This window comes from Hyla sarda, chromosome 3, assembly GCF_029499605.1.
Source record: "Hyla sarda isolate aHylSar1 chromosome 3, aHylSar1.hap1, whole genome shotgun sequence".
NCBI lineage: Eukaryota > Metazoa > Chordata > Amphibia > Anura > Hylidae > Hyla > Hyla sarda.
Genome location: NC_079191.1, coordinates 320,292,546 through 320,316,152, shown reverse-complemented (window position 1 = coordinate 320,316,152; position 23,607 = coordinate 320,292,546). Strand labels below are relative to the sequence as shown.

Here is a 23,607-nt window from a genome sequence, read left to right as displayed (position 1 = left end):
CGGCGTATACGTAAAAAAATACCGTAAAAAGTCCAATACGTAATACGTAAAAAGTCCAAAAATATAGATTTTTAATCACATCATATATCAGAAAATTAAAAACGATCAGAAAAACCAGCAAAACAAGAATGGTACCGATAATAACTACAGATTATGGCACAAAAAAAATTAGCCCTAATATAGCCCTGTAAACAGAAAAAAAAAGTTATAGGAGTCACAAGAGCACAATTTTAAATACACTGATTTTGTTCAATAAAGTTTGACTTCTTATTAAATAGCACAATAACAGAAAAATGATATAAATTGGGTATCGTTTTAATCGTATTGAACCACAAAATAAAGAATACATGTCATTTTTACCATAAAGTGCACTGCATAAAACAGAACCCCCCAAAGTTTGCAAAATTGCTGTTTTCTTTTCAATTTTCAGGCTGCAGGCTGGAGCAGTAGAGCGCAAATAACACTGATCAATGCTATGCAATCAGAAGATTGAATGGTATATGGGGCGAAAAAAAACTGTAAAAAGTGTAAAAAAAAAAAGTTTATAAATGTGAATAAGCCCCTCCCCTAATAAAAGTTTGAATCCCCCCATTTCCCATTTTTTAAATAAAATAATGTAATACAAAATAAAAATAATCATATGTGGTACCGCCGCGTGCGTAAATGTCCAAACTATTAAAATATAAAAGGGTAGCTAAACCGCACGGTCGATGGTGTACAAAAGTACCAAAAAAATTGAAATAAAACGCGAACAAAAAGTTCCATCAAAACAAAAATGGTACCAATAAAAACTGCAGACCATAGCGCAAAAAATTAGCCCTCATATTGCCCTGTATGCGGAAAAATAAAAAAAGTAATAGTGGTCAGCATATGACAATTTTAAAAAAAAACTAATTTTGGTGCATATATTTATAATTTTTTTTAAGTAGTAAAATAAAATCAAACCTACATAAATAGGGTATCTTTGTAACCGTATGAACCTACAGAATAAAGACAAGGTGTCGTTTTTACCGTAAAGTGCACTGCGTAGAAACAGACGCTCTAAAAAGTAGCAAAATGGTGTTTTGTTTTGTTTTTCACCTCACAAATATTATTTTTTTTGTTTCACCGCAGATTATGTTATAAAATAAGTGATCTCATTACAAAGTACAATTGGTGACACAAAAAAACAACCCCTTATATGGGTCTGTAGGTGCAAAATTGAATGGGTTATGATTTATTTTTAAGGTGAAAATGGGTCTTTAAGAAGTTAAATATTAATAATAATAATAATAAATAATAATATTAAGCAAATACTGCAGTGTTCCCAACCAGCATGCCAAAGTCTGTCCGGGCATGCTGGGAGTTGTAGTTTTACAACAGCTGGAGGCACCCTGGTTAGGAAACACTGCCATACCGCTACAGTGAGAATGGGATATTGCAGACAACACATCGGCAGGACCCTTTATACTGCTGTCATATACATTTACTGTCAGTTCCGACATCTTGGGACCAGGCAGGAATCCTCGCACTACAAAGGCTTCACGTCCGGTAGTGTGGTGCGGGAATCCCGTTTTAAAAATGGCGCAGGCGGTATCATCGTCTGGACACGTCGCCATGGAGATGAAACACAACAGTCATGGCGGAAGGGAAGGATGCAGCAGGTAAGTGAGATGCGGGTGTAGATGTAATGGAGACACGGTGGTTACACGTTACTTTATGCGCTCATCATGTGACCCCACTGACTATATGTATAGGGGTGCAGGAAAGTCTATTCTCCTAAAAACCTTATAGAGCCGTGCTCCTTTACCGGGGACTCCCCAACTGGTACAAAACTACAACTCCCATCATAACAATGGCTGTAAGGACATGCTGGGTGTTGTAGTTTTGTTCAGGTTGGGAAGCACTGCTTTGGAAGAGTGTAATTTATATACTGGGAAGGAGGGGTGAGGGGTCACCAGATGTATTTGCTGCCATTGAGATTCATGTCCTTCTTTCCAATATCTACTGTGTGTGAGGACATTGTTCTCTATTGAGGAGGAGGTTCACAGGATGCATGCTGTACAGAGGTGGTCTCCAAACTGTGGACCTGCACAAAACTACAACTCCCAGCATACCCGTACAGCCAATGACTTTAGTACAGTGGTCCCTCAAGTTTCAATATTAATTGGTTCTGGGATGACCATTGTATGTTGAAACCATTGTATGTTGAGACCATAACGCTATGGAAACCTGGGAATTGGTTCTGAAGCCACCAAAATGTCATCCAAAAATAGGAAAAAGTGAGGATTAAAGAAAAATAAGTAGATAACTAATATAGATAAAGCAAATCCTTACATACAAAAGTAAGAAAGATCTGCTGGGAGCTGTAAATCACTGTCTATGTCAGCGTTTCCCAACCAGGGTGCCTCCAGCTGTTGCAAAACTACAACTCCCAGCATGCCCGGACAGCCCAAGGCTGTCCGGGCATGCTGGGAGTTGTAGTTTTGCAACAGCTGGAGGCACCATGGTTGGGAAACGCTGGTCTATGTAGAGGACAGAAGCTTCTTCAGGGTCCTGTACAGAACACGCAGTGTCCTAAAAAAGTAAAATGGAGTCGTCCTCACCTGGTGTCCAAAGGAGCAGCTAACTGTGGCACAGGTAAAGAGTAGACTCCAGACTCCAGAAGATGTAATACCTCCCTATACTGTAGGGGGCGTTACCAGACACCAGTCAGTGCATGCACATACAGGGGTTTTACCAATGAATGCCCATTCTGATTGGTCGGTTCTTTCAGCCATTGACACGTTTTACAGAGCTGGACTGTCCGTACATTGTATGTTGAGTCTGGTTTCAATTTACAATGGTCCAGAATAGACCATTGTATGTTGAGGCCATTGTAAGTTGAGGGATCACTATTTTTTTAATGTATGCACCATTGACCGTGCAGTTGAATTCACATTATATCTGTTACGCCGAGCGCTCCGGGTCCCTGCTCCTCCCCGGAGCACTCGCGGCGTTCATCTCCGTGCAGCGCCCCGGTCAGACCCGCTGATCGGGAGCACTGCACTAGTGTCACCGGCAGGGATGTGATCCGCGTAGCGGGACGCGCCCGCCCGCGGGTCGCATCCCAATCTCCTCACCTGCCCCGTCCTCTCTCTGTTCAGTCCTGGCGCTCGCGGCCCCGCTCTCTAGGGTGCGCGCACCGGCTCTCTGAGATTTAAAGGGCCAGTGCGCCATTGATTGGCGCCTGGCCCAATCAGTACCTGCACCTGTGCCTTCCTTATAAAAACCCACTTCCCCTTCCTGTCATCGCCGGATCTTGGTGCCTTGTGCAAGCCTTTTGTGTATCCCAAGCCTGTGTTTCCAGACCTTCTGCTGTTGCCCCTGACTACGATCCTTGCTGCCTGCCCTGACCTTCTGCTACATCCGACCTTGCTCTTGCCTTGTCCCTTGTACCGCGCCTGTCTCAGCTGTCAGCTCGGGTTGAGTCGCTATCGGGTGGAACGACCTGGGGGTTACCTGCCGCTGCAAGTCCATCCCGCTTTGCGGTGGGCTCTGGTGAAAACCAGTAACCCCTTAGACTCCGTTCCCCTGGTACGGCCCACGTCATCACCCCACTGACACAGAGGATCCACCACCAGTGTCCTCTCTGCATACCTATCCGGATCCTGACAATATCTTAATAGTTTGGACATTTACGCACGCGGCCACACCACATATGTTTATTTTTGTTAACATCATATTATTTTAAAAGGGAACCTGTCATCACTTTCATGCAGCCCAAACCATGAGTCACTGTGGTGGTCCCCAGTGGCTTTTAATTGTTTTACCAAAATTGATTGATAGATATTTCCCTATACGCAAACAGGGAAATATTTATCAATTAGCTGGAGGGATGGGCAGAAGCTGCAAGTGACCACCCCAATTACTTTTTGTTCAGGAAAAATGAAAGTGATGACAGGTTTCCTTTAAATATGGGAAAATAGGGTCTGCTTAAGGGCTGATGTTTTGCTCTTTGATATGTAATTTTTATTGATAGCATTTTGGTTTAGAATGGCCTTATTGATCTAATTTTATTTAAAAAATTCTGATACACATTGTGTCCAACAATCAGCACTTTTGGCTTTTTTGGTGTGTTTACACTGTTCTATATATGGGATTAACTGTGTGGAAATAAAAAAAATAAAAAATTATTGTCCAAGGGACTAAAATGGAGCACAATCAATCTTTGCTCCGTATCCGGATTTGTGACCGGACCTAAAACCGTAGTATACCACCGTTTTAGGTCTGGTAAAAAAAAAAAAAAAATAAACTGGATACGGGGCAAAAATTTGCCGACCGGAGTCACTATCTGACTCCAGTCGGCAGCCGTAGACTGTAAACGTAGTGTGAATGCAGCCTTACACCAGTACACGTAGTGGACGTACACATGAACGGAGCTCTAAACACTGGGAATCAAACTGAATGCAGAATAAACATAAATCCAGCAAATAATAGACTGAAGTTACACAAGTAAGGCAGGAATCCAACACGGCAAAATTGAGGGACAACAAACACTTCATAGAAGTAATAACCAGTCTGAAAACACAAATATTGAAAATAAATGTTCCCATGTGAAAGGCAGATTCTGTATACCTTCCCCAATGCGCACTTCGCCAAGAAATGTAGCTAACCTCTAACCTGGTAGCAGTTTGTAATATATACAGTCATGGGCGTAAATGTTGGCACCCCTGAAATTTTTCTTGAAAATGAAGTATTTCTCACAGAAAAGGATTGCAGTAACACATGTTTTGCTATACACACACGTTTATTCCCTTTGTGTGTATTGGAACTAAACCAAAAAAGGGAGGAAAAAAGCAAATTGGACATAATGTCACACCAAACTCCAAAAATGGGGTGGACATAATTATTGGCACCCTTTCAAAATTGTGGAAAAATAAGATTATTTCAAGCATTTGATGCTCCTTTAAACTCACCTGGGGCAAGTAACAGGTTGGGGCAATATAAAAATCACACCTGAAAACAGATAAAAAGGAGAGAAGTTCACTTAGTCTTTGCATTGTGTGTCTGTGTGTGCCACACTAAGCATTGACAACAGAAAGAGGAGAAGATAACTGTCTGAGGACTTGAGAACCAAAATTGTGCAAAAATATCAACAATCTCAAGGTTACAAGTCCATATCCAGAGATCTAGATTTGCCTTTGTCCACAGTGTGCAACATTATCAAGAAGTTCGCAACCCATGACACTGTAGCTAATCTCCCTGGGTTTGGACGGAAGAGAAAAATTGATAAAAGGTGTCCACGCAGGATAGTCCGGATGGTGGATAAGCAGCCCCAAACAAGTTCCAAAGATATTCAAGCTGTCCTGCAGGCTTAGGGAGCATCAGTGTCAGTGCGAACTATCCGTCAACATTTAAATGAAATGAAACGCTATGGAAGGAGACCAAGGAGGACCCCACTGCTGACACAGAGACATAAAAAAGCAAGACTACATTTTGCCAAAATAAACTTGAGTAAGCCAAAATCCTTCTGGGAAAGCATCTTGTGGACAGATGAGACCAAGATAGAGCTTTTTGGTAAAGCACATGATTCTACTGTTTACCGAAAATGGAATGAGACCTACAAAGAAAAGAACACAGTACCTACAGTAAATATGGTGGAGGTTCAATGATGTTTTGGGGTTGTTTTGCTGCCTCTGGCACTGGGTGCCTTGAATGTGTGCAAGGCATCATGAAATCTGAGGATTACCAATGGATTTTGGGTCGCACTGTACAGCCCAGTGTCAGAAAGCTGGGTTTGTGTCCGAGATCTTGGGTCTTCCAGCAGGAAAATGACCCCAAACATATGTCAAAAAGCACCCAGAAATGGATGGCAACAAAGCGCTGGAGAGTTCTGAAGTGGCAGCAATGAGTCCAGATCTAAATCCCATTGAACACCTGTGGAGAGATCTTAAAATTGCTGTTGGGAAAAGGCGTCCTTCCAATAAGAGAGACCTGGAGCAGTTTGCAAAGGAAGAGTGGTCCAACATTCCGGCTGAGGGGTGTAAGAAGCTTATTGATGGTTATAGGAAGTGACTGATTTCAGTTATTTTCCAAAGGTTGTGCAAACAAATATTAAGTTAAGGGTGCCAATCATTTTTTTCAGCCCATTTTTGGAGTTTGGTGTGGCATTATGTCCAATTTGCTTTTTTGCTCCCTTTTTTGGTTTAGTTCCAATACACACAAAGGGAATAAACATGTGTATAGCAAAACATGTGTTACTGCAATCCTTTTCTGTGAGAAATACTTCATTTTCTTGAAAAATTTCAGGGGTCCCAACATTTACGCCCATGACTGTAAAATATATATATATATATATATATCATAAAGCACTTTATTTTTTATTTTTACTGCATTGTGTCCTTAGTGTACTATTGCTTTGGTGTGTAGTGTTTACCTGTACAGTAATATGTCACACCTATATGGTGGTGTACTTTATCGGTGACATTTCGGTGACATACTGCTCCATATACTGCTTTTCATAGTCGTTTTACAATCTGATTGATAAATCTGGACCATCAAGCTCACAGTTTTGGATAATCTGATGATGATTTTAGTTCTTTTCTTTACATGTTTATAGAGGCACTTGTGTCTGATCTCCAAAAAAGAATTACAGAAGCGTTTGAAGTTTTTGACCATGAAAGCAACAAAACTGTAGATGTCAGGTAAAGCAATGTTCATGTTTTTACAATGGGATGTGTACAATGTGTAATAAATGCTCACCAAACTTGGGATTGATCACTATTCGATGGGAAAGACTATTCGCTAGATGGTATTTGGAACCTCTATGTGAGTTCAAAGTGCTGGTGTACCCAAATGTGGGGTGAGGATAGATGAAGGCTTGTCTTCTATGTAAAGTGCTTCTGTTAAGCAAAATCATGTTGACAGTATTGCCATTAGAAGTCACCTTAGTTCACATCTTTTAACAACTGTTGGTGCAAGTTTTAGGGTAGGGTCACACATAACGGATCTGCAGCATATTTTACGCTGTGGATCCGCCGTTGACCCGACCCATAGTGTGCTTCCAGCTGTAGCCCCGCTTCCCCCTGCCCCCTGGCCTGCTCGCAGTGGCAATCCGCCACTCTGAGCGGCCACACAGGGGCCTGTTAATCACTGCGTGAATGCGCAGTGTACTCTGACATCGCGGCTGCTCCACAATGTCTGAATACACTGCGAGTGCACTCGGAGACCCGCAGGCCCCTGTGTGAGCTGGAGGCACACTATGGGTTGGGTCACCGGCAGATCCGCAGCATAAAATACACTGCGGATCCGTTACGTGTGACCCTACCCTTAGACTGTGGAAATGCAACCTTAATGTTATGTTCTGAAATGTGTACATCAAATAAAACTAAAGTTTGCCCTAATATATAGTGAAGAGGTTGTCTCATGAAGTAAGCCCCCTGTACATATGCAGTTATAGGGCATATTGACATTATGGAGGGTGTCCCTCACTCACCTCACTCTAAAAACCTAGAACAGAGAGCAGGAGAAATACTGAGCTGGTTGTGGCTTTCCCTGGTAAAATGAGCCAGGACCTACAACTATGTATACCTGTGTGTAAAAAAAACACTCTTTCAACTTCTTAACCTGTTAGTGTACAATAATATTACATTACTTTATGTATAGTGAATGCATAAGAGCTGTGCCCATGCTGTGATGGCAGAAGTACAGCAGTGATTGACAGCTGGGCTCCCACATTAATGGCTGGAGTTAGAGAACATCTAGCCATTTATTGTGTAGATTCTGCAGCACCAAGTTTTTTTTTTTTTACAATAAATTTGTTTTATTGGTTCATATGGCCAAATCTTTAGATGATAAAATAATTATTCCTAAAACAATTAATTACAACTGTACAGCTGTTTTTTTTTTGTTTTTTTTACAGGGAGATCGGGACAATCATTAGGTCCTTAGGATGTTGTCCAACTGAAGGTGAACTCCATGACATGCTTGCAGAGGTAATTTATTTTTTATTTCATGCTCTATTCACACAGCCATATATTTATTGCCCCAAAACAAGCCAAATACTACAATGAGGTTGGGTTTAAACATTGTAAAAGGAAAAAAAAAAAGAGAAATAGGTATAAAAAGTGACAGTGTTATTTTTAAATCTAATATTGTGTCTATGAAAATAATGTCCGCTGCTGCTCTGAACTTTATGGGTTGTAAGAGATCAGAGGGAAGCCTTTATTTACCTATCAGATAGAGTGTAGACCCTCTGGTGGAGGCAGACAGGCCCACAGATTGCATGTACATAGTCCAGGCTCTCTCTCTTGCAGAGCTTTAACTAAGCCCCCACCCCCAGTTCCTGTGTTCTGTCCTGGTCTTCACCTGACAACAGGCATTGGATAACAGTTTGGAGGGAAGTGAGACAACTAGTGGGCAAGACTTCATAGCTTTTTTTTTCTGGGGCAAGGGGCTATTTTTGGTACATAAAAATATCACATGAGCTATGAAATAATGGACTGCCATTGAACCCCTTCACTCAAAAGGACGTGCATGTATGTCCTGGGGGCAGCTGCCTTGTCACATCAAGAAGTACATGTTCGTCCTTCTGACAAACTGTCACTGTGCAGCTGTGTGCTGTGACAGTTCACTGACCTTGGCTGTGATGTACAACAAGCATCCCTAAAACCAGCCAGGGACCAATTATAGCAGTCCCTGGCCAGCCATCGCTCCTATTTGTATGTTACAGACTAATAGGATATGAATGTGCACCCGGGAGTGATGTCTTCTCCTCCCCTCCAACTCCGATGCTTCAGTTAGTGATGCTGTCTGAGGAGAAGAGGGCTGTATGAGAGAGGTAGTGGTAATCCACCTAGAATCACAAGGCTATCACCTTATAACCAGCAAAGACTTATGGGATGTTTTTTCTCCCATAGAACTCCATAGGTAAAAAAAAATGCCTGAAAAAAGAAGTTCATGTACGTGGGTGTTTTCCTGTCTTTTTTCCCCACATGCTTTGATATAAATCCTCGAATCATATGATGAAAGAATCACATTACTTGTAATGAAAAAAACGCCACATAAACACCTATACTAATATACCCTATTTGGGGGGACCATGACATCATCCATAGGTGTTGACTGATCCAACAACAGTCTAGTAGAGTGTAAGCTCTAGATCCTGGATAAGACAGGGGTCTTGATCTCGGACATAATCATGCCTTAACATGACCACTCTTAGTACCACAATCCTTTTTTATCTAGCGAAATTTGCGGTTTCAGAATACATTAATCTAAAGCCAACTATTGTTAACTAATGCAGATGCTAACTCTAAAAAGTAAAAAAAAAAAAACACCCTAAATGGGCACTGTAAGATACAAAAACTTTCTGCAATTGCTTTCATTAGAAAATTTTCAGTACTTCATACTGAAAAAGCCAGTCAAACAACTGCCCCCCCCCACCCCCCTGCCTGCTTGGACACTTAATGGTCCTGCTGTGTCCAGGCATCATCACCTATGTCATGGACACACTTCCTTGATTGACAGCTGTGAGCGCAGAGCTCACAGCTGGAGGGAAAATCCTCCCACTGTCAGCTTGTGTCCTGCTACTGTCAGTGAGGACAAGCTGGGAGTTGTAGATTTGCTAATGCTAGGGGAGATGTGAGCAGACAGCATACTGAGAGAGGGGGCGGAGACCTGCACAGTGAGGCCACGCCCCCTCCCTTTGAGAGGAATTCAGACTAGTGAGCTAAATTAAAAGTGTAATAAAAATATAAATAAAAGTGCTAGACATAAAAATCAGATGTACATGGTCAGGAATAGGTACTGAGTGATATATTAAAATTAGAACATTTTGGTTGGATCTGACTGGTATGCTGTAAGGACATCAGGCGTACCTTAATGCAGAAAGCCATGGCAGGCTGCACTAATGGAGCACCAATAACACTGATCAATGCTGTGCTATAAAGGAAATCTGTCAGTAGTATCACCCGCACTAAACCTGTTACACAGGCTTCTGCAGATTCCCCCAGCTGTTCCGCCACAAATTGCTTTTTTTCTATATATATGCTAATGAGAGCCTTGGGGCATGGGCGGAGCTCCGATCCAAGCTTGGGCACCCTGACGTCATCTTCGCCGGGCGGCCGCTGCGCCCATCTCATCAATATTCATAAACCCCCTCCCTGCTCCTTCGGCAGTGTTATAGTACTGCGCATGCGCCGCTTACTGTGCAACAACGTCTGCAGCTGTGAGGCCGAGGGGAATGCCGCTTCTGGGAGGTCATGGTAAGAGTAACAGGTTAAGTGTGGGTGATACTACTGACAGATTTCCTTTAAACAGTGTCCCCATGGGGACAAAAAAAAATTGCGAATAAAAGACTGTTAAAAAAAACCTGCAATAAATGTGAAGTCCCTTCCCTAATCTAATTCCCAAATAAATTAATGTAAAAAAAAAAGTGGTATCGCTGTGTACATAAATATGTTAATTAGACCACACGGTCAATGACGCAAACATAGAAAAAAATTCAGAATTGTGTATTTCTGGTCACTTCATGTATCAGAATTTTTTTTAACAAAAAGTCCCATCAAAACAAAAATGGTTAAAAACGAAAGATCGTGGGGTGCAAATAAATAAGCCCTCATTCAGTCCGTATACAGAAACGTGTTATAGGGGTCAGAAGAGGACAATTTTAGGCATGCAAATTTTTGTACATAAAGTTATATTTTTTTTAAAGTAGTAAATTAAAACCTATACAAATGAGGTATCAATTTCCAAATTACATATAACCATACAAATGAGGTATACAAATTACAATCTGTGGCGCAAAAAACAAGCCCTCACATGGGTCTGTAGATGGAAAAGAAAACAAAAGTACAAAAAAGAAAAAAAACTTTATGTCCTTAAGGGATTATTAAACATATTTTTAATTGCAAAAAAAAAATTATCAGATACCTTTTACTCGAATATTTTACCTTTTATCAGGGATGAAACATTGCTGAAAAATATATTCTAGTCTTTTAGCACCACCTGCTGGTTGTAAAATTCTTGCACAGACTAGAAGGAAATCATTTTTGAAATGCAAAAATAAAAAAAAATGTATATATTCAACCTTACTGCTTCATGTTGTTTTCTCAGTTTACTATAATGAAAACATGGATGTTCCAATAATTGGACACCCCCACATCCAATAATTGGACACCCCCACACTTGTATATTTATCGCCTATCCTGTGGATAGTTCATATGTGTTGAAGGGGCTATCCCCCAAATTAGTTTAGATTTAAGAAATAAGAACATGCCAGTATATTTTTTGGCTTGCACCCTGCTGAGACACACTCATCACTTTGTTTTTATAGTGCCCCCTACTGTTTAGACATTTTGCTTTTTAGTGCATCCACTTTCTACATACTTGGCAGTGGTGGAGGCGTCTCTGCTGGTGAGCAGGCTATGTAGTGACTATTGGCTTCTTTTGTGCTTGTCAAAGTAGAAAATGAGCTGGCACAACGGCACCAATCAGAGGAGAACTGGCACCTGCGTAGTTATTGCTATCTTGTCCTAGAAGTGAAGTGTGCAATACTTTAGGTGCAGTGGGAAGGAATGGCACAGGATTGTATAGCAGTAGCTATTCTAGATGCCCACAAGATGCCATTGTAGTCATGTAAGCAACAAGAAAAAAAAAAAACTGGAGTGCGGACTTTCTATTCACTATGTGGGAGATTTATCAAAACCTGTCCAGAAGAAAAGATGCCCAGTTGCCCATAGCAACCAATCGGCTCGCTTCTTTCATTTTTAACGAACTCTGCAAAATGAAAGAAGCGATCTGATTGGTTGCTATGAGCAAATCTTTCTATAGACAGGTTTTGATAAATCTTCCCCTATATATCCAGAAACGTATTTGAACTAAAAGCGCACTTACCTCACCGAGGGGAGTAATTTGAATCACCACTCCCCTCGAGCCGTCATGCTTGTCAGAATCTCCCGGCGTCTTAGCCTCCTCCTTCCTTTGTTTTCACTGTTTCACCTGGACTTTTCCTGATTAATTCAGACCCAAAGCTTCGGTCTAATACACAATAACAATTTATTACACAATTCAGGTATACAATCCGACACATTGCAGGACATAGTCCTTCCTCAGGGATTATAACACACTGACATCTATGTCTAATGACATCTGTGACAGAGATGTTATAAGCCCTGAGGAAGGACTATGTCCTGCAATGTGTCGGATTGTATACCTGAATTGTGTAATAAAATTGTTATTGTGTATTAGACCGAAGCTTTGGGTCTGAATTAATCAGGAAAAGTCCAAGTGAAACAGTGAAAACAAAGGAAGGAGGAGGCTAAGACGCCGGGAGATTCTGACAAGCATGCCGGCTCGAGGGGAGTGGTGATTCAAATTACTCCCCTCGGTGAAGTAAGTGCGCTTTTAGTTCAAATACGTTTCTGGATATAAAGTGAATAGAAAGTCCGCTCTCCAGTTTTGTTTTTTCTTGTTGCTTTATTCTATAAATCGGGGATGAAGATTCTGAACTGAGAGGATGGTAGTGGATTTAAATGAATATTCACACTTGGATGCGATTTTGCATTTGTGAGTGGTCGGCCTCTGGAGACCACTCACAGAGTGTACGTTTGGAGTCTCTGATTATTGTCCACGATAGTAGGAGGATTGAGGACCACTCCCAAATAGTTTTTTGCTTGCATCTTATATTGTAGTCATGTGGGGCTGATAGGCTGACAAAATAGAACATTTAATAAAAGGTACAGTTTTGCCCAAAGACATGCTTTATTCTGATATTCAGGTGGATGTGGGAGGTATTGAACAGAAATAGAATTATTGGATAACCCCTTTTTTGGGTGAAATGTCCCTTTCAGAACAGCAGGCCTCACTTCAGGGAAACTTATAATAGTTGGTCATAGCATCTTTTATATGGGAGATATTCCCAACTACAGGGTGGGCCATTTATATGGATACACCTTAATAAAATGGGAATGGTTGGTGATATTAACTTCCTGTTTGTGGCACATTAGTATATGTTAGGGGGGAAACTTTTCAAGATGGGTGGTGACCATGGCGGCCATTTTGAAGTCGGACATTTTTAATCCAACTTTTGTTTTTTCAATAGGAAGAGGGTCATGTGACACAAACTTATTGGGAATTTCACAAGAAAAACAATGATGTGCTTGGTTTTAACGTAACTTTATTCTTTCATGAGTTATTTACAAGTTACTGACCACTTATAAAATGTGTTCAATGTGCTGGCCATTGTGTTGGATTGTCAATGCAACCCTCTTCTCCCACTCTTCACACACTGATAGCAACACCGCAGGAGAAATGCTAGCACAGGCTTCCAGTATCCGTAGTTTCAGGTGCTGCACATCTCGTATCTTCACAGCATAGACTATTGCCTTGAGATGACCCCAAACATAAAAGTCTAAGGGGGTCAGATCGGGAGACGTTGGGGGCCATTCAACTGGCCCACGACGACCAATTCACTTACCAGGAAACTGTTCATCTAGGAATGCTCGGACCTGACACCCATAATGTGGTGGTGCACCATCTTGCTGGAAAAACTCAGGGAACGTGCCAGCTTCAGTGCATAAAGAGGGAAACACATCATCATGTAGCAATTTCGCATATCCAGTGGCCTTGAGGTTTCCACTGATGAAGAATGGCCCCACTATCTTTGTACCCCATATACCACACCATACCATGAATTTTTGCGTTCCAACAGTCTTGGAGGGATCTATCCAATGTGGGTTAGTGTCAGACCAATAGCGGTGGTTTTGTTTGTTAACTTCACCATTCACATAAAAGTTGGCCTCATCACTGAACAAAATCTTCTGCGTAAACTGAGGGTCATGTTCCAATTTTTGTTTTGCCCATTCTGCAGCACCTGAAACTACAGATACTGGAAGCCTGTGCTAGCATTTCTCCTGCGGTGTTGCTATGAGTGTGTGAAGAGTGGGAGAAGAGGGTTGCATTGACAATCCAACACAATGGGCAGCACATTGAACACATTTTATAAGAATAAAGTTATGTTAAAACCAAGCACATCATTGTTTTTCTTGTGAAATTCCCAATCAGTTTGATGTGTCACATGACCCTCTTCCTATTGAAAAAACAAAAGTTGTATTCAAAATGGCTGACTTCAAAATGGCCAGCATGGTCACCACCCATCTTGAAAAGTTTCCCCCCTCACATATACTAATGTGCCACAAACAGGAAGTTAATATCACCAACCATTCCCATTTTATTAAGGTGTATCCATATAAATGGCCCACCCTGTACTTTAGTTATACATTGCCATAATGTTTAGACATTCTTTATTTTCCAATAAGATAGAGGAAGAAGAGCCTACAGGGTACATCCGATTTGAGAAGTTTTTACCGATGATGACAAAAGTGTTACTTGAGAGAAGGTATGGAAAATTTTGTCTGAAGATTTCAGAAATTTATAGTACAAACTCAGCATATAAAACTTACATTATTTTTTTTTAACCCTTTAGGTGCATATAGGCCCAGATTTATCAATTTGCACAAGACAAAATGTGTCTGCTCTTCCTATGAAAGCTGAGCTGTGATTGGTTGAAATGGGCAGAACAGACACATTTGTCTTGTTCATATTGATAAATCTGGGCTAATGTTTTTAGATATATATTATTGTGCATATTAATTACCAAAAAATGTTATTATTTTGTAACAAAATTTTGTTGCATTTTAGATCATGTCTTTTCTCTAAGTCACACCCAGCTATTCTATAGACACTGTTAAATAAGTTGAAAAACATGTCTAAAACACATAATAAATCTGGTACAAGGCACGTATGTCAGGTTTTTTTTTAAACACAAATTTTAATTTAACAGTGCTGTGGGTATAAAGTTTTACTTACACAAAATGCAAGGCTTACTTGCAACTCCGTTCTCTCTCATCAGCCGGCTCTGCTCTCACTCTGTCTTCAGTCCCTGCCTGCAGCCGGTCGGCTTATCGTTAATACATGGCTGCCTATGGAGGCGCATGTAATAAAACACGTCACCGTGCCTCCTGCACTGTGCTTGCACTCCCTTCTTGAGTGCAGTGCACTGCTGAAGAGGAGGTACAGTGATGTGTATCGTCATATGCTCCTCCATAGGCAGCCATATATGGATGACAAGCCGTCCTGCTGCAGGCAGGGACTGAAGACCGAGCAGGAGTGGAACTAGGTGAAAGAAAGGGTCCGCGTAGAAGCCTTACATTATGTGTTAGTAAAACATTAAACTCACAGAAGTGTTATATGAAATTTTGTGTTAAAGGTGGCCAACTCCTTAAATGAACTCAACAAAGCAGTAGCCAACCTCTGTCATACGTCTTAGATACCGCAGTTGCTATTGAGCCTAAGGGGTTTAAGGGCCAGAATGAGAGGTTTTCTATGGCGTATCAATGAGCTAGCACATTAAAATGTGTTTCAAATGTTTAACAATATTTGTATATAATTACTGCATGAATATTGGGGCCTTCTGTTTAAATCTGAACCAGGACAGTGTCTCTTGAGTTGCACCATGATTCATTATTACATATCTGTGTTAGATCATGCAACACATAATAATCAATTGTTTTAATAATTTAAAAAAAATACTTAATTTTTGTAATAATTCCTACTGAAAAATTATGTTTTGTGACATCTAACAGAGAAAGATACAGTAATATCTAACTAAAGGACAGCCCTTTGAAGTAATTCATTATTCAACTAGGATATGGTAACTAGATCACCTGCATAATCCTGTCATATAGTAGTTTTGCTTTAGAAATCTAAATCTGTTTTACCTTTTTGACTTCTTTTTTTGTAGGTATCGGCCAATACCAGAAGATGTTCTTCTGCGAGCATTTGAGGTCTGTCTGTACTGGTGGTCACCAACCTGTTGTTGAAAAACAGCAACTTCTAGAATGCCATGACAGCAGCAGACTTTCCAGGCATGCTGGGAGTTGTACTTTTTGCTGGGCATCATTTGTTTATGCATAAAATTTATATAAATTATCAGTACGGTTGTCACATATGGGCAGGGAAGGAGTGCACACTAATCTCTCCCGCTCCCCTATCCCTGCCTACCGTGTTTCTCCGAAAATAGGACCGGGTCTTATATTAATTTTAGCCACAAAAAACACACTTGGGCTTATTTTCAGGGTAGGGCTTATTTATTTACGGAACGATATGCACATTGAAAAACATGGCGGTTCCACAGTATTTACACACACACCAACCCCCATTATCATCATGTGATATGCGCAGCTCTGCCCTCCAACGTTTCGGGGTACTTACTAATCATTTGTCACCCGCGAGCGCAGCTTCTCTCCCCCTGCCAAATAATTATCAGCCGCTGCGCTGTATCTATTCCTGTGCCTGGGCTGCAAATATTAAAAAACAAACTTTAACTTACCTTCGTCCTCCGTTCCCCCGTTGCTAAGTCACCGGCCTCATGGTCCCTCCGCTGTTCTTGCTGCTTCCTGGTGTTGGGACATCACAGAGCCTTCAGCCTATCACCGGCCACAGCGATGTCCCGCCTCGGCCGATGATAGGCTGAGCCGACTGTCATGTAAGAAGCCGGCCGGCTCCTTACATGACAATGCGCTCAGCCTATCATCGGCCGAGGCGGGACATCGCTGCGGCCGTTGATAGGCTGAAGGCTCTGTGACATCCCAACACCAGGACCGCAGCAAGAACAGGGGAGGACAGTGAGGCCGGTTCCTTAGCAACAGAGGACGAAGGTAAGTTAAAGTTTGTTTTTTAATATTTGCAGCCCGGGCATTGTCTAGGTCAGTGGTCTTCAACCTGCGGACCTCCAGATGTTGCAAACATTTGCAACATCTGGAGGTCCGCAGGTTGGAGACCACTGGTCTAGGTCTTATTTTTGGGGTAGGGCTTATATTGCAGCCCACCCCGATAATCCAGCTAGGGCCTATTTTCGGAGTAGGTACTATTTTCGGGGAAGCATGGTACCTAACCATGGTACCATGGTAAACAACAGGTCCGTAACCACAAAGACAGTACCTTCCTGTATACATGAGGGGCATAATTGTCAAAATAATAAACTACAATGACACTGACTAGGTCCGGGGACAGTGGGATAACTGACAGACTAACAAAATACGACTACACACTCACACTTACCTTCGTCCAGAGTCAACTAACCGCGTCAAGGCCAGGAGAAGTCAAAGTACCAAGTCGCTAATACCAGAGAGAAGTCAAGATGAAAGTCAAAGATGCCGGGGAATACAGGAGAAACAGGGAATACACTCTAGCTACTGGAGCAAAAAGACTCTTTCACAGGCACTGACTGAGAGCCAACTGCTGGGTTAAATAGGCAACTCACAGGTGCTCTCATCAGACAGCTAGGTGTAACCCGGCAACAAAATAAACAAAGAACCTGTCAGAACCTTTTAACCCTATAGGTTCTGACAACAATATATTGAATGTATTATCAGTACAATAAGGGTCCATTCACATAGAGAAAATCTGCTCTGAATTTCCGGTGCAGCAGCCTTCTATTGTTTTCAGTGTGATTCTGCTGCACTGTACATAATATAGAAATGTAGATCCTGTACTCTGATGAAAGAATGAACTTGTTAATTCTTTCAGCGGAATCTTCCAAGAAATTGGAGTATCCGCCAGCAATTTCTACCGGTGAATATTCAATTGTGTGAATAGACCATTATATGGCTTTGGTGATTTCATTCTTTTGTCTATTCTCTAGGTTTTAGATGAAAAGAAAAAGGGATTCCTAACTAAGGAAGAACTCATCAAATACATGACTGAAGAAGGTAATGAACATTTCTCTATTGCTGAGGTCTCTGTTTTATATGAGATTAGAACTAGTAAATAACATCTGAACATTCTGACTTTAATTACAGGAGAACCTTTCACACAAGAGGAAATGGAAGAAATGATCTCCGCTTCTGTGGACCCAGACAAGGAAATAGTTCCTTACAAAGAATATGCTGCAATGATGGTTGTAGAAGATTACTGACCTAAATAACTTAAAATTACATGTGTCACATCACAATTTTTCTTAAGGAAAAATAATGCAAACCATGTTGTAACAATTGAAACATATCTGTTGGCAATGGTTGCTTACACCTTTTTTCCCCAATAGTGAAACACTGAAGTTGTATTGTGAATAGCAGTAATTTTACAATTTCACCGTGACTCAGCACTATGGAAACCTATCCGAAATGTGCCATTGTTAAGAAATGTTTGATTTCTTTTTTGTCATTTTATATTTTTTGATCTAATATATTGATGAATGGAATAAAATAGTTGCCTGACCTGGTACAAATTGTGCCTCCACTAATTAAGCCTTTTTTCTTTTGAAGGACTGCTCTAGCCAGAATAAGTTGTTGGCTAGGCCTCACCAGTGGTAGCAATTATTGTCAAAATAAAAAAATATATATATTAATTTTATCTGTCTCCTGAACCCAGTATAACTATACAGAGGTGTTTGAAATTCAGTTCTTTAACATGTTACTGGTAAAAATGATAAATAAATCATACTAACCTACCCCAGTCTTCTGCATCTTCTGGTCCGGTGACTTCTGGTTCCCTAGTGGTCTCTGCTTGTTCCTTCTTCCAAGATGAGCAGTGTCAACAGGACCTACATGCTCAGTCAATCACTGCTGGGCTTGATTGACAGCTTAGACTGCTAAGTGCATTGTACTCGATGCTTTTCAATTTTTTTGAGTAAATATTCTGAGTTTGAATGTCTATACCTTACCAATATTTCAACTTGGCCTTAATTCTGCAGAAAGAGCCCATTGCTATGTGGGAATACCGTGGCCAAGTAGGTGTTCAAAGCAACATTCCCGTGAATGCCAGTGCCTAGAGTTTGCCAGCAGAACAATGCCCAGCATCCCAATACCAGCTTGCCTTCTTCCCATAGCGCATCCTGAGGCCATCTGTTTCTCTGGTAAGCGACACTCACATACCATACCAACCACATAAAGTTACATTAGGCAACCATTGCTCTATGGTCCAATTTTGATATCAAATGGACAATGACCCAAAGCATACTGCAAAACTGGTTACAAAATGGCTTAACCCCTTAACGACCACGGACGTAAATGTGCGTCCTGGTTTGGTGGTTTGCACTAGAATGTACATTTATGTCCTGTGTATGACCGCGAGCATCGGAGCGGCGCTCGCGTCATACAGGGCAAAAAACAAGCCCTTATTTGGGTCTGTAGATGGAAATATAATAGAGTTTGGGATTTTAGTAGGCGAGGAGGCAAAAACGAAAACGCAAAAATAAAATTGGCCTAGTCCTTAAGGTTAAAATGGGCTTGGTCCTAAAGGGGTTAAGGATAACAAAGTCAATGTTTTTGAGTAGCCATCACAAAGCCCTGATCTCAATCCTATTGAAAATTTATGGGCAAAGCTGAAAAGGCAGGTGCGAGCAAGGCGACCTACAAATATGGCTCAGTTACACCAGTTCTATAGGAGGAATGTTCCAAAATTCCTACCAACTATTTTGAGAAGTTTGTGGAAGGATATCCAAAATGATTGACCCAAGTTGTACAGTTTAAGGGCAATGCTACCAAATACTAATGAAATGTATGTAAACTTTTGACTTTGCAGAAAGTAAAAAAAATGCCTTAAACAATTCTCTCTTTCTGATTATTCTGGCATTTGGCAAATATAAATAATTTTGGTAATCCTAATTGGGCTAAAACGGGTAAGGTTAATTCTGCTTTCATGTCAGACAGTTTTTTGATTGTCTCCTCCACTGTGTGTCCTGACCTCATAGCCAGCAGTAAGGCTAGGTTCAGACTACAGAATCTCCAGGCAGAAAATTTCCGCCCGGAGATTCCGAGTCTAGGACCGCGCGGACACTGCAGTCTCCAATAGACTGCAATGTGTTCCGTGCGGATTTCCGCCTGAAGAAAGAGCACCGCCTTTCTTCAGGCGGAAATTTCTAAGCGGATTTTCCGCTTCACAAATTCTGAAGTGTGAATTTGTGAATGGAAACCCATTTACTACACTAGACATTTTAGCAAGTGGAATTTCTGACGGAAATTTTACGACTTAATTTCTGTCGGAAATTCCGTAGTCTGAACCTAGCCTAACTGCTTCACCAATTTGTGCTATAGTAACTATTCTGTGGGATTATCCCAGATGGGCTTGCCTTCCCTGCTTAAGTGTTTCAATGAACCCTGGGCACCCTGAAGTTACCAGGAACATGTCACAAGACCTACTTTGTTGGAGATTCTCTGGCTCAGACCCATATGCTTGCCCATTTTCTGCCAATGCTGCCTCTGAACTGAAAATTCCCTCATATGCCAGTTTAGCAATTTTTTCGCAGTATGCCAGATCAGGACTAGCCCCCCTAAGGCGCTTCATTCTATCCTACCTTGTGTTAACCTTCAAGCTGCCTTATTTTCCTGCCCCTCCATGATACCATAATCCTCCGCTTCTGCTCTTATCATGGAGCACATTGTTATTAATAGGGCTAGCACAGATACATAAAGCAAAGAACTGAATGTAAAATTGGTTAACCTCTTCAGAACCCATGACGTATGCATACGCCATCACACCCTGGGTCTTAAGGACCCATGACGTATGCATACGTCATGTCTTTTCCTGGTCTCCGCCGCTCACCCGGCGGAGATCGGAAGCGGATCCCTGCTGAAATCCTTCAGCAGGGATCCAGGGCAAACGCCGAGGGGGGCCATGTATGCCCCCCATGTCGGCGATCGCCGCAAATCGCAAGGGAAATCGCCCTTGCGATCTGCGGCGATACCGGGCTGATCGGGTCTCTGGGACCCGACCGCCCGGTAATTTCGCATGATCCCGGCTGTCACAGACAGCCAGGACCATGCTGGAGTATAGGAGCAAGGTGGCAAGCCTGCCACCTCCTCCGATCCCCTGCGATCTGTCGGTTAGTTAACCGACCAATCGCAGGAGGGGGGGGCAGTTACTTCCTCCCGCCCTGCCCGGCCCCTTGAAGTCCGGAGAGGACGGGAGGAAGACCGGAGGACGCGGCGGGGACGGGGGAGTGCTGGGGACCGGCCCCGGTACTTACCTCGTCCCTGAAGACCCGGATCCAGACGATGAAGATGGCGGCGGCGGCGACAGGTGAGTAGATCTTCAGCCGCGGTCGGGCCCTTTACAGCAATGCACGTCGCCGTAAAGCGACATGCATTGCTGTATTGGGACCCTATATACTACAACTCCCAGCATGCCCAGACAGCCCTTGGCGTCTGGGCATGCTGGGAGTTGCAGTTTTGCAACATCTGGAGGTCCACAGTTTGGAGACCACTGTGCCCTTCCAGATGTTGCAAAACTACACATCCTCAGCATGCCCTTACTGTCCAGGCATGCTGGGAGTTGTAGTTCTGTAACATCTGGCCCTTCAGATGTTGCAGAACTACAACTCCCAGCATGCCTGGACAGTTTTGGCATACTGGGAGTTGTAGTTTTGCAACATCTGGAAGGGCACAGATTGGGAACCACTGTAGTAGTGGTCTGCAAACTGTAGTCCTCCAGATGTTGCAAACTACAACTCCAAGCATGTTGGGAGTTGTAGTTCGGCAACATCTGGCTCTAAAGATGTTGCCGAACTACTACTCCCAGCATGCCTGAGAATGTTTGGGAGTTGTGGTTTTGCAACAACAGGAGGCACACTGGTTGGGAAACATTGTCTGTTTCCTAACTCAGTGTTTCCCAACCCGTGTGCCTCCAGCTGTTGCAAAACTATAACTACCAGCATGCACTGATAGACTGTGCATGCTGGGAGTTGTAGTTTTGCAACAGCTGGAGGTCCCCCCCTTGTGAATGTACAGGGTACATTCACATGGGCAGGGGGCTTACAGTGAGTATCAGGCTGCAAGTTTGCGATGCAGCAAATTTTGCGCGGCAGCTCAAACTCGCAGTGGGAAAATCGCTGTAACCCCCCTGCCCGTGTGACTGTACCCTAAAAACACTACACTACACTAACACAAAATAAAATAAAAAGTAAAAAACACTACATATACACATACCCCTACACAGCCCCCCTCCCCTCCCCAATAAAAATGAAAAACGTCTGGTACGCCACTGTTTTCAAAATGGAGCCTCCAGCTGTTGCAAAACAACAACTCCCAGTATTGCCGGACAGCCGTTGACTGTCCAAGCATGCTGGGAGTTTTGCAACAGCTGGAGGCACCCTGTTTGGGAATCACTGGCGTAGAATACACCTATGTCCACCCCAATGCAAATCCCTAATTCAGGCCTCAAATGCGCATGGCGCTCTCACTTCGGAGCCCTGTCGTATTTTAAGGCAACAGTTTAGGGTCACATATGGGGTATCGCCGTACTCGGGAGAAATTGCCTTACAAATTTTGGGGGGCTTTTTCTCCTTTCACCCCTTATGAAAAGGTGAAATTGGGGTCTACACCAGCATGTTAGTGTAAAAAAAAAAATTTTTTTACACTAACATGCTGGTGTTGCCCTATACTTTTCATTTTAACAAGAGGTAAAAGGGAAAAAAGCCCCCCAAAATTTGTAATGCAACTTCTCCCGACTACGGAGATACCCCATATGTAGGCGTAAACTGCTCTGGGGGCGCACAACAAGGCCCAGAAGGGAGAGTGCATCATGTACATTTGAGGTGATTTGCACAGGGGTGGCTGATTGTTACAGCGGTTTTGACAAACGCAAAAAAAAAACACATGTGACCCCATTTCGGAAACTACACCCCTCACGGAATGTAATGAGGGGTGCAGTAAGAATTTACACCCCACTGGTGTCTGACAGATCTTTGGAACAGTGGGCTGTGCAAATTAAAAATTTTGTACAGCCCACTGTTCCAAAGATCTGACAGACACCAGTGGGGGGTAAATGCTCACTGTACCCCTTGTTATGTTCCTCAAGGGGTCTAGTTTCCAAAATGGTATGCCATGTGGGGGTTATTTTGCTGTCCTGGCACCATAGGGGCTTCCTAAATGCGACATGCCCCCGAGCAAAATTTGCTCTCAAAAAGCCAAATATGACTCCTTCTCTTCTGAGCATTGTAGTTCGCCCATAGTGCACTTCATGTCAACTTATGGGGTACCTCCATACTCAGAAGAGATGGGGTTACAAATTTTGGGGGCTATTTTCTGCTATTAACCCTTGCAAAAATGTGAAATTTGGGGGGAAGCACACATTTTATTGAAATTTTTTAAAATTTTTTTTACATATGCAAAAGTCGTGAAACACCTGTGGGGTATTAAGGCTCACTTTATTCCTTGTTACGTTCCTCAAGGGGTCTAGTTTCCAAAATGGTATGCCATGTGGGTATTTTTTTCTGTCCTGGCACCATAGGGGCTTCCTATATGGGACATGCCCCCCAAAAACCATTTCAGAAAAACGTACGCTCCAAAATCCCCTTGTTGCTCCTTCCCTTCTGAGCCCTCTACTGCGCCCGCCGAACACTTTACATAGACATATGAGGTATGTGCTTAGTTGAGAGAAATTGGGCTACAAATAGAAGTATACATTTTCTCCTTTTACCCCTTGTAAAAATTAAAAAATTGGGTCTACAAGAACATGCGAGTGTAAAAAATGGAAATTGTGAATTTTCTCCTTCACTTTGCTGCTATTCCTGTGAAACACCTAAAGGGTTAAAATGCTGACTGAATGTCATTTTGAATATTTTGGGGGGTGCAGTTTTTATAATGGGGT

The 23,607-nt window shown here is 42.2% G+C and overlaps 1 protein-coding gene across 3 annotated transcripts in view; it reads left to right on the top strand.

Moving 5' to 3' along the window:
• The first annotated feature begins 1,407 nt into the window (after window positions 1–1,407).
• EFCAB2 (EF-hand calcium binding domain 2) overlaps window positions 1,408–23,607 on the top strand; it is a 35,436-nt gene continuing 13,236 nt past the window's right edge. The window contains exons 1-8 of one of the 3 annotated variants that reach the window (XM_056567178.1): window positions 1,408–1,643; window positions 6,581–6,665; window positions 7,883–7,955; window positions 14,280–14,359; window positions 15,764–15,806; window positions 17,666–17,732; window positions 17,823–17,920; window positions 18,713–18,878. In XM_056567178.1, coding sequence (XP_056423153.1) covers window positions 1,619–1,643; window positions 6,581–6,665; window positions 7,883–7,955; window positions 14,280–14,359; window positions 15,764–15,806; window positions 17,666–17,732; window positions 17,823–17,920; window positions 18,713–18,790 — 549 coding nt within the window. In that variant the 5' untranslated portion in view covers window positions 1,408–1,618 and the 3' untranslated portion in view covers window positions 18,791–18,878. Of the gene's footprint in view, window positions 1,644–6,580; window positions 6,666–7,882; window positions 7,956–14,279; window positions 14,360–15,763; window positions 15,807–17,665; window positions 17,733–17,822; window positions 18,691–18,712; window positions 18,879–23,607 lie in introns of those variants that run through there. The other 2 variants (XR_008891453.1, XM_056567179.1) reach the window with 2 other exon arrangements.